This window comes from Labeo rohita, chromosome 5 (genome assembly GCF_022985175.1).
Source record: "Labeo rohita strain BAU-BD-2019 chromosome 5, IGBB_LRoh.1.0, whole genome shotgun sequence".
Classification (NCBI taxonomy): Eukaryota; Metazoa; Chordata; class Actinopteri; order Cypriniformes; family Cyprinidae; genus Labeo; species Labeo rohita.
This window is the reverse complement of record NC_066873.1, coordinates 46,642,732-46,655,045: the sequence shown is the minus strand read 5'-3', so window position 1 is coordinate 46,655,045 and position 12,314 is coordinate 46,642,732. Positions and strand designations below refer to the sequence as shown.

Below are 12,314 nucleotides of genomic sequence, written 5' to 3'. Positions count from 1 at the left end.
CTAATTTGTTTGGCTAATTTGTGTCACCGGTGTGAATGTTGTGATGAAATTTAGACTGAGACAGTATATCACAAATAAAAAGAGGGTTGAGTCTCCTTTAAAGTTCTGGTACAAGTTGATTCTCTGACTTTTTTCTGACTTCAGATTTCTTAGATAAGAACATGGGTTGAAGCTCTTAATTTTAAGCTCTCAAAGTGTATTAGATAGAAGAATTTAACTTTAAAATGTACAGAATTTTCACCTTTTTTCCAGTTATTCATTTGTCTTTTTTTGTATATTGTATTGTAATGTCATATTGTGAGATTTTGATATTGTTACATTCCTAATAGATAGATAGAGAATGCTTTCGTTTTGTCGTTCATGGTCTCATTGGTTTGTGTGGTGATCTGTTGAGAACATTATGAAGTATCTGCTTGTGTCGCTTGCTTAGTTGGGGACAATTTCTGGCAAAAATTGTCCACTTGATTGCACAGATACTATTTGAACTGATCTGAACTGACAGTGACATCACTGAATCAATGATGAACTGATTTTAACTGAAAAAAACGTTTACTACAGTCCTCTTGCTTTTCGGACACTATTTTTCCTGTTTAATACTGTAAAACTGCTTTGGCACAATCTGTGTTGTATAAAGCGCTGTGTAAATAGATGTGACTAGGGTTGTTGGTGTGCTGTGATTGGTCAGCCCAGTGTTCAGAGCTGATCCAGGATCAGCTGTTCAGCAGTTACTGTGTGTTTCACTTCATCCATAGAAAGCAACGATTAACCTCAGTTTACTCCATTATACTGAAGGACGACACCAATCGATCTGATTCACTCAGTCGTGTTTTCTGAAACACTTGTATCTGTTTTGTTTTGATAATGCAAGCGTTTCCCGAAAGCAGCTGGGCATCTGATGCTGTTGAATGTTGTGGTGAACTCGTAACAACACCGAGCGCTTCTGGTGCGTTAATACGGAGCGTTCGTGTTTTTCATAAACTAAAGCAACAGAAACCAAAGCTTTCCAGCTGAGAACATCATGAGCTGTAGAAGTAAAAACGCAGCGGTGCCATTGTTCCGCGCACACACACGCGCTCAGTGTGAGTCTCTATTGTGCGCGCAGATGGCAGGCGCTCATTCACGGTCCGGCCTCCGGGAATCCGGTTCCAGACGGACTCTCTTGTGCCGGGTTTTCGTCCCGCCCTCTTCAGATCAATGAATTCGCATCGCCAAACTCATCGCGCACAGTGAGCGAGCGGCGCGGCGCGTCAGTCAGTCAGAGGAACCGCCGCGTGTGTCTGTCCGCGTCACGACCGGGATCGAGGATGGAGAATCGCGCTGTTTAACGGCTCGGTAACGCTCGCGCTGATCTTTTCCATTCACGGGAGCGGAGGATCCTGAATTGTGCGGATTGATTGATTGATTAATAGCGGATTTTGCGGTGATTTTGACCATCATGGGCTGCGTCACTGGAGATATTCACCCGTGCAGACTTTACGCACTCCTCATCGGGCTGCATGTTCTCACCTGTGTCTCCAAAACGCACGGTGAGTCCGATTTTACACTCTTTACACCGGTTTACTGCTGCCCATGCTCCGCGGGCTGCTTTCACGCACTTTATGGATGAATAAGTTGGATTTGGAATCTGGCTGCGCTGCGGAACGCTTGATCGGGGCGAAGCGCTCGGCATGGGTTGGTTTATATACTGGTCACTGGTTGACCGCTGCCGGCTTCAGGCGTCAGTAAGTTGGCTTTTCCTCAAGGTCTCGTTGTGTAAATGCGGTTCGAATGGCTTTGGTTGAGCGCTGCTGCTTGATGGAGAGACTCGAACGCGCGCACGCACCGTTCACTCTATCGGAGCGTCTTGTTGCGTTTCTGCCATCGCTTTAGTGTCTCGTAAAGTTTCATTTCATGACGTCAGATGGTGTTTTTTAGCTGTGCACTCATCATCATCATCATCATCATGGGATGCTGTACGTGTGACTGTCAGCAGGTGCTACCGATGCGGTTATTGATCCGTGACGCGCGTCCTGATCGATGCGTCACTGCGGGACGCGTTATGGGCGCTCCTTGTAGGATTGTATTTATTGTACATAGCTCCTACGTTCCGCTGTAAGGCTGCATTAGGCGTAAAGCAGAGCCGAGGGAACGTTCTGGATGTGTTCTGGAGGTTCAGCACGAACCCCTGCGCCACCGCACGCCGCTCCGGCTCCATCCTCTCCACTGAGCTGCTGTATTTACCGGTGACGCCAGCAGAGGAGCAGTGTTTCACCACGGTACTCCTCATCAGGAGCACTCGCTGTCTGCCGCCGTTCATGTCAAGATTTGCATCTGTATAGTAAACCAGCTCGATCGAACATTTATTTACATTTATTCATTCATTCAGCATTTTACATCAGACGCTTTTATTCGCGGCGCTTCATCCTCATCAGGCGGCAGCAACACGAGACGCGAAGTTCCAGATTGTTCAGAGGAATAAAGGCTCGAAAAGAGATGAAACCTCAATCACAAGTCTTGTTTTGGTCAGATTCATTAGTTAATTTGATGAGCTCGGTTGATCTCTGAGTGCTTTATTGATGTCTGTGGTTCCACGAAGAACCAAACCTCCATGGAAACACTTAACAATGATGCCACAGAAGAACCATTTCTGGTTCCCAAAGAAGCTTTCAGTGATCATTTCCAAGAACCATTTTTAGTGTGAAGAACATTTATATAATCTATAAAGACTATACAGTGGATGGATGTTAAAGGTTCTTCGTGAAAACATCAATGCCAATAAAGAAGCTTTGTTTCGTGGTGGAAAAGGTTCTTCAGATTATTAAATCTACAAAAATGATTCTTTGAAGAAATGTACAGGTTCATTAGGAAACCAAAAGTGGTTCTTCACTTTATTTTTGAGAGTCTAGATTTCCAGGTCTGGAAAAGTGTTATGCATTTATGCTGATGTAGAATCGCTCGGAGTCAATCTCTATGCATTTTTTATTAATTTGTTTTTAAATCGCAAATGATTAGCCATTCTAAATGTGAGGGAACCACACATCACTAATTAAATAGCCTGATTCTGTTGTAATCAATTCATGTTTTAATTCCAGTTAGTGTGAAGAATGTTTTAAGAATCTAAAGAACCTTTTTCCACTGTAAGGAGTCCTTTGTGCAGTGGACAGAACCACAAAGCTTTGTTTTGTGGTGGGAAAGGTTCTTGGGATTACTAAGAAAAAAATGGTTCCTTTGAGAAATGTACAGGTTCTTTATGGAACCAAAAACGGTTCACTGTGAAAAACCCTTTATTTTTGAGAGTCTAGTTCCTCAAAATAATCAAATTCTGATTAACCATGATGGAAAACATGCAAATATTGGCTAAATTCTCATGTCTGAAAAGTGATCTAGAAAGCGCTCGGATTTCTATACATTTTTTTTTTTTGGTTATCACAAATGACTGGATAATACATGGAGATTTGCAATTCTAAATGTGTGGGAACCACATGTCACTAATTAAATAGCCTGATTCCATTGTAATCAATTCATTTTTGAATTCTAGTTCATTTGGATTCATCTGGATGGTTCATAACGGTGTCTGGTGTCCAGTTTTGTGGATCTGTAAAATCACGTGCAGTGGTTGATGGAAATATCTTTGTGTTTCTGCTTTCTCGTCTACAGCATTTTTGTTTGTTTGTTCTGCTGTGATCTTTAATCATTGTATTCACATATGAAGCGTCATGGTTTACTCTTCATAGGACGCTTACAGTCAGATGCAGATCGTATCAGATGCGTTACACGTGAAGTAAACACTTAATGCCGTCCAGCTCATCTCACAGTGGACTGTCTCAGAGTGTCTCACAGTGGAGAATCTCGCACCTGCTGTTTTCATGTAAATTCACGATTGCGTTTTTACGCTGATTGTTAATTTTCTCCAAACGTCTCAATTGGAAACAGATGTGTCTGTGTCTCTGTCAGGCACTCAGGAGACTCGCAGGTGCTGGAAGTGAACTTCGCCATATGGATCCGAACGAACGTCGTACGGCGAACGGGTCGCGTGTCTCGCACTTTAAATTAAATCAAACCCCTCTGGAAGAGAGAAATGTATGCTGTGTTCTCCTGAACATCTTCGAGTGTCCTAATGAACCATCAGGTGTTTCCCCACATCATCTGTTTTGTTTATGTAGAATGTTTTTTGTAATAGATTTCCAAAGTTTCCATTTGGGAAATATGTTTTCAAACTTACTTTTTAAAGAAAACTTCAGTTAGAATAATGTTGTTTCATTTTTCATTAGGTTGTTTTATGATGAAATGATCAATACTGGTGTTTGCTGACTTAAAAATAAAGGTTCTTTATTGGCATTTATGGATCCAAGAAGAGCCTTTAACATTCATGAATCTTTTCCAGTGGAAAAAAGTTCTAAGAAAAATGGTTCTTTTAAGAATCACTGAAAGGTTCTTTGAGGAATCACAAATAGTTCTTCTGTGGCATCGCTGCGAAAAACCTTTTTGTAATCTCAGAACATTTGTTTATCTGTTCTTTAATAATGTTCTCATTTTATTGTTATTTTTTTTATTTGAAACATTTTAGTTGGACATTTTTTGAACATTAATACAAATTCCATGTTTCAGATAGTTGAAACAACATTCAAAAGTAACAACCCTAGTGTTTGCAGAATGATACAATTAAACGTTCCCTTAAATCTTCCTCTAAGATGCACATAAACAGTTCTTTAAACATTCCAAAAACTGTGCTTTTCGAACGTTTAGAGAACTTTTTCGAAATAACATTGTAATGGGAACTTTAGCAAACACGTTTGTTTTCAGACGTGAATAATTCCTCAAACCAAGTGAGTTTTTGACTAAGTGCACTAAATGCTGAATGTCGTGAGATAATGATCTGAATGTTGAATTGTAATGTCCCATCAACCAAAGCGTGATGATCACATGTTTGAGTTTGAAGCTGTAAATGGAATCGTTGTAAACACGGTGTCTGGAATCAGATCTGCATTCAGACGGGTCGCTCCTTTAGAAACTCATCACCTCGGTTCTGCAGCAGGTGTCTGCATGCGCTCACTTCTTTAGCTCAATCTCTTTTACTCTGTTTGTATCCAATTCCAGGCTTTTGTTCACGGATCGATCCGCATTCAGGTATTACACATAGCTGAGCTACTTCTGAAGTCTGGACTCGATAGTTTGTGATTTTCTCTTCAATCAGGTGAAACGGGCGACCGGAATCACAAGCGTCGGCCGCCGCTTGTTATTCTGGTGTTAATTCCAGCAGTGGCTAACTGCATTGCTGTGAGCGTCACCAGCGTTTCGGAGTGTGTTTGGCAGGCGCTGGTGTCATTGATGATGTGCCAATAACACTGTTAGGATGTTTATTTTTAACGCTTTGCGTTTCACCACCTACAACTTCTCACAGCGAGAAACGCAAACGTATGGCTCATGAGACGCAAACACACGCCAGGAATGGATCGCTGTCAGCATTCTCAGGAGAGATGTGTGTTTACAACAGTAAAACTTCCACACACACTCAATCGCATCAACACGCACATGCATTCATTATTCCGTTCTGTTTTTCACAGGAAGCCATATTGTTTTCTGGAATAGACTGGGTAGTTTTCTGGTTGAGAGATGTTTTCATCCCTATTTTTTTCATAGGAAATATCAGAGTAGTGTTATTTATGGATATGAGAATGAAAATATAGCTCTGTGTGAATCAGATATATGAGAAATAGACTGCATGTATATTCAGCATTTAATGTGGAGTAACAATAACAAGTTAATTTTGAGTAAAATATTGCCAATAATTCAATAAAAGTTTTTCTTTGCCCATGGAAATAGTCTGAGCAAATAATTTCAACAGCAGTTTTGTTTCTTCCTGAATGATGAAGTTTTTAAACAAATCAGTTGAGTCAGTGATTCAATGAATCACTCATACAGACAGTGGATTGTTTCGTTCCTGAATGATTCAGTGTTTTTGAACAAATCAGTTGAGTCAATGATTCAATGAATCACTCATACAAACAGTTGCTTGTTTTGTTCCTGAATGATTCAGTGCTGTTGAACAAACTAACTAAACAGCCACTTTTCACCAGTCGTATCTGTGTAACTTATAGAACGAGTCACTGTCAAAAAATTAATTAACACCAGAATTAACTGTTGGTTAATTGTTGAGTTTGCATTTGTTCATTCAACAGATGCTTCTTTATTCATTCAATCCAAAGCATCGTAAAAGCAAGAGTCATACAGGCAGATATTAAGTGCTGTTTAAGTATTGGTCAATTAGTGTTCTTTAATAGTTAGTATTGAGTCTAAATGCACTGACAGAAACATATTTCCAGCTGATCCTTTGAGATCAGTCAGTCTTTGACTCTCTGAATCTTTGAATCACATCTCTGAATCCCTGTTTGATCACAGACCCTGAGGTGTCGTTTGAAGGTCAGTTGCAGAATCACATGTAGCAGATGACGGACAGCTGTCAATCACTCCATTACTAAACACTGGCAATACTGAACTAGTCTGGCAGATGATTAGAAGTTTATTTGCATGGTGAGACTGCATATTTAACATTCAGTAGCATTCCAGTAGAGAGAGTTGTTGGTTTCTCTCGTCTTGTTCAGTTAGAATCCAGCTTTAAGCGCAAACGTATCCGCAAAATTGCAGTGTTTATTGGAGATTTAAAGTCCTTGTGTCAGTCAAAGACGGCGTGCTGCGCATGTCATTTTCATAAGTCATCTCGAGAGCTCTTGAGCTCAACAGCTAATCATGCTGTGAATTAATAATTACACTTTTCCTCCTGTGATGCTGCATGATGGAGACTCGTCGGTGCGGTCCAAACGCTCTTGTGCGTCACTAATTTCTGTAAGTGCTCATAAATTCAGCCGCTGTGCTTCAGGAAGAGCATCTGCATAACAACCAGTTGTCAGAAACACACGCGTGAGGGTTAAACACAGGTCCAGGATCAGTGATGCACCGCAGACCATCATATGCTCTAGTTCTGTGTGTGCAATCCTGCTGTAATATCAGCTGAGACTCTGCCCTGTGCTTAAAGTGATTTGAGTGACCTGTGGAAATGTTTGTGTTTGATTGTAAATGCAATCAAATTTATTTTCACATTGCTCTCTGACAAAATACAAAGTAGTTTTTCCAAAGTTTTGAGTTGCGTTTTCAGCCTTATTTTTATAGAAAACATCAGTATAGAATAGAATAGAATGTTATTAGCATTTAATGTCTCTGATAGGTTGTGTTTTATGGTTTTGATCGTATATCAGTATGGCAGTTTGAGTGAAAAATGTAGCTCATATAATAATATTAAGCCGTTTTTAGGTTAATAGATTAACAGAAACACTGTTTTAATACAACTGTTCAATGTAAAGTTAATATTCAGTCATTTAATTTCACTTTTTGCTTTGGCAACTAAAATAGTCCTTATTGAATTGTTTCATTCCTGAATGATTCAGTGTATTTGAACGAATTGACTGAGTCAACGATTCAGTGCCTCGCTCATAAAGGCAGTTCATTGTTTCATTCCTAAATGATTCAGTGTATTTGAACGAATCAGTTCAATCAGTTATTCAATAACTCACTCATAAAGACAGGAATTTGTTTCATTTCTCAATGATTCAATGATTCAATGACTTACTCATCAACACAGTCGTTTCATCACTATAGTGGTGAACAGAAACTTCAGCAAATCATTTTTTTGTTCCCATTTCCTCCAACAGCAAAAAAAGAAAAATCTATAATAGCATTTAACACAATGCACAGCATTTTAAATAGATGTTAATAAGTGTGTAAATGCGTCGTCACGGTCTGTGAAAAGGCTCTGTTTAATTTTTGAAGTCTATTTATAGTTGCTGTGATGAGTTTGGTGCTAATGACGGCTGAGAGCGCTGCAGGACGAGCCGTGCGCCGAGGTCGGATGTTTAATGTCAGAGGTTTGCTGGTGATGAGCACTGGTTTTGGCTTCGCTAATAAGCCGCTCGAGACGCACATGACTGTGTTTTGGTCTTACGTCATTAAACCACAGTAAAATCACGGCCTCCGGTGGCTCGTTACGAAGGGCCGTTCGGAGAACGAGCGGGTGACGCGCTTCAGATGCAGACGCGGCTCTAACGCGCTCTGACGTTTGTCGCAGCAGGCCGGAGGCTCTCGTAAACATCATCTGCTCTCCTTATATTAGCGTACGCTAGTGAAGCGCTGAGGAGTGGCACGGCTAATCGGGAGCGACGGGTGAAGCTTTGTGGAGAGTTTGTGTGAAGTTCTGCGTCTGACCGAGGCTGAAGGTTAATGGAAGAGCCCAGAATCTCATTAGTTTGAGATTGTTGGTGATTTGTGTGAGAGTCCTCTGCTGAGATCCAGTCAGATCAAATACTGAAGAAACTGACAAATCTGCACTCGCTAAAATGGCAGAACGTAGAAACTGAGATTTCTGCTCATAAATATTTCATAAACCAGTGTTTCTCATCGTTTATGTTAGAAACAGCTTATATAAGAGTGTCGTAATGACAGTGAGATTATATGGGCATGTCCATCCCAGTGTTGTTTTAGTGTCATTGAGCATCATGTTTATTTTTATATTTACCTTTTTAACTTTAACATAGTAATTTTTAAATAATATTTTTAATTTTTTAAATATATAAAATAAATGTAAGTAATTTTATTTGTAAAATATTTTTTAAATATGTATGTAGTTTTATTATTATTTTTTGTAATTTCAGATATGTTAGTACACAAATTTAAAGTATGTAAAAATGTTTCCTTGGCGACCAGTTGAAATAAAATCGATTTTTTTCATTCATTTTATTTTCAAGTTACAGTTTATTTTCAGTGTTCTTTAGTCCATGTTTGTATGTATTTCATTGGAATAGAGTCAGTTTTTCATTCTGAACATGAATGAGTTTATGCCGCTTATATTTCAATCCAGTAGATCCAGTGAAAAATCTGTGCTGCATTTATACAGATTTGTTGGGAAGAGAACTAGTTATTAGTTTGTGTACCGTAGTAAATCCATCCTGAGTCCATCAAATCAGAAACAATGACAGAAACTAGAGTTCAGATCAAGCTGCTCAAATTCTAGATGATTCTCCAAAACCTCTCTAGACAATCCAGTTTCCATAAACTGCAACATCAGTCAAACACAGAACAAGATATTTTGAGTGTTTTTTGTCCATACAATGAAAGTCCAGTGTTGTTTGGTCCCAGCATTATTAGAAGAAAGTCCAACAGGTTTGAGCAACGTGAGGGGGATGATGATGATTTGAGTGAATGATTCTTTTAAGAAACAGTCCTTCGTTGTGATTGAACTGTTACTGTGAAACTCTCTGGAGATGACAGTCCTGATTCTCACATTTAGATATTTCTGTTGTAATACTCTTGAGCATGCGCGTGTGTGTGTGTTTTCTCTCTGCTTTGTCTGTTTTGTGTCAGATGGAGTGTGTTTTGCTCGAACGACTCGATGAATAACTCATCACATGTAAAGACGGCCGTCTTCGCTGTGATTAATGTTTGCCGGTGGTTAGAGAACGCTTGTCCTACTTTACGTCAGCTGCTGGAGAAAATACATTTCTCTGAGAGCTGGAGGAAAAGCTTTCTTAATTAAAGCCTTAATTAGTGAATTAATGTGATCTTACAGAGAATGTCGGCCCTTTACATTCACACACACACAAGTCTCACTTCAAAACCCAGACGAGCCTCGGAATCACTTTATTTCATCTTTCTACTACAGTACGCTTCTATTATTAAAGGGGTCATCAGATGCAAAACATCCTTTTATATGTTGTTTGAACATAAATGTGTGTTGGCAGTGTGTGTCCACAACCACCCTATTATGATAAAAATCCTCCCTGTGGTATTTTTTAAATCTTCTTTTTCAAATCAGCCCATTCTCTGATCATTGGCTGTGTGGAGTCACAACGACCAAGGCCACTCCCACGATAGTTGATTGACATGACCGCCTTACCTTTGACACGCCCTAAAAGAGCTGAGAACAGTCCGACCGCCACTGTTTCAACAGACAAGAATGTCTCCGATTGAGAATTTGAGGTGTTCTGATGTTGGATGTAATAAGGAACACAGCAGTCACTGTTTACTACCGACATCTGAGCGGCTGAAGACGCAAAGGACTAACGTTACTTTAGTTTTAGAAGGAGATGTGCCCGGCCATCTTCATAAATGTTCGCACGAATCATTTGTGATGCAGCTTCACCTACAGCACAAGTGAGTATAGGAGTTTATGCATCTTTGCAAATCGCCTTTCCTAATAATGTGCTAGTTAGCAAGTTTCATGGCTAAATGTGGCTAAAGTAAACATTACGACTCGTCTCCCCACAGTAGAGAGGGGCGGGGCAAGCAGAGCTCATTAGCATTTAAAGGAACATGCAATGTTAAAGGTAAAGGTAAAAAGGGTGTTTTTTTAACACTACCACTGAAAAATTGTAATCAAAGTATGTTATAGATTCTCATTAAGACCCTAAAGAATCATATCAACTTGTGGAAAATGCCATCCGATGACTCCTTTAAGAGATGATGGACATTAATATCTGGATCTGTACATGATGGTTTGTCTGGTGATTAAATGACTCTCTGACATTAAACACTTACATACCATTTTGTCATATTGAAACATAAAAAATGTGAGTATTATTATATATTTACAGAGTTAAAAAGCAAAGTATTTATAGGTCTTTATATCATAAAGATAATTGTGTAAAGATGTACTTTAATTATTCAGTCAATAAATGATTTATATTTTAGAGCCCTACCTGTAACTTAAAGAGAATATAAAAGAATATATGAAACATAATACACTCTTAAAAATAAACATGCTTCAAGATGCCATAGAAGAACCGTTTTGTCTAAATGGCTCCATAAACCTTTAACATTTGATCAAACTTTTGAAAGAATGTTCTTCAGATTATAAAAAGCTAAGAAAAAGATGGTTCTTTAAAGGGGTCATTGGTTATAAATTCTCAATGGTTTTGTAAAACAACACCCTTTTTACCTTGTCAAAATCAGCTCTGCAAAAATGATCTAATTCTGAGGGATTGTTCCTTTAAATGCAAATGAGCTCTGCTCGCCCCGCCCCTCTCTTCTCTCTGTGGAGTGACGATCTTGTTTACTTTAGCGACATTTAGTCGCGTTTAGCCGCTAAACTAGCTAACTAGCACATTATTAGTAAAGGTGATCGCAAAGATTCATAAAAAAACCCTTCTACTCACTTCTGCTGTAAGTGAAGCTGGATCACAAATGATTCGCGTGAACATAGACGGATATATGTAGATCGGGAGGTTCATTCCCTTCACAAACAAACGTAATCCACTGCATCTTCAGCGGCTCAGATGTCGGGAGTAAATGACGACCACTACGTTCATTATCACATCCAGCAACACAACACCTCAATCGCTCAATCAGAGATATTCTTGTCTAATTTACATCCCTGCTCCGGCATCAAAACAATGGAGGTCGGACTGTTACAGCTTTAAGGCGGGTCTGAGGTAAAACGCTCATGTCAATCAACTATGGTGGGAGCGGCCTCTGTCGGCGTGACTCGTTTTGAAAAAGGGGATATTATTTTTTACAGATTAACTAAAAATCTTTATAGGGTAGATTTGTACATACACTGCCAACACACATTAATGTTCAAACAACATGTAAAAGTGAACTTAGCATCCGATGACCCCTTTAAAGAACATTTGACTGAATGGTTCTTCTATGGCATCACTGTGAAGAACCTTTTAAAGCATCTTTTTAAGAGTGTACACACAAATGTGCAGGAAAATGACAGTTTGTAGCATTTAAAGATATTTTGAGTCACTGATCACACTCCTACGATTAAACCCGACCATAACCACTGATTACAAATATGTACAGTATAAAGAAAAACAAAACAGACAAGTTTGTCAGAAGCGGTATCAGAAGTAGTCCAAATCTGTCCACAGCTGAACAAAGGCTTCAATTTGGGTCTGATGATCCTAATTGTGTGAATTTTCTGTAGATTTTGATTACAGCGCACCTGATTCCTTTGTGATTTTTTTACATGAACACATGCGGATGCACACTTGTTCGTGACGGTTCTGCTGATGGTTTGTGTTGAGCCAGTAATGGCAGATGAAGAGTGTGTCGGATCATCGGTTGAACTGAGAGATGCTGGAAAACCTCATAGAGAATCATCAACCTGTTTCCAAGTGTTTTTGTGTTGGTTTGCATGAGCGTGACCAAAGCTGATCTGTCTGTCCGACACGCATCTGCTGCAGCTCGTCTGCGTGAAGGACGGCCGTCGCACTGATCATATCTGCTGATCTCAGAGCAGTTACTCACACACACAAACAGATGGACGCATACAAACACACACA

General features: G+C 39.5%; 1 protein-coding gene across 4 annotated transcripts in view; it reads left to right on the top strand.

Annotated features, from left to right (window-relative positions):
- Positions 1–1,138: 1,138 nt before the first annotated feature.
- The window catches only part of dcc (DCC netrin 1 receptor), a 224,882-nt gene continuing 213,706 nt past the window's right edge, over positions 1,139–12,314 (top strand). For all 4 annotated transcript variants that reach the window (XM_051110607.1, XM_051110606.1, XM_051110605.1 and 1 more), the window contains exon 1: positions 1,139–1,526. In XM_051110607.1, coding sequence (XP_050966564.1) covers positions 1,436–1,526 — 91 coding nt within the window. In that variant the 5' untranslated portion in view covers positions 1,139–1,435. The remainder of the gene's footprint in view (positions 1,527–12,314) is intronic.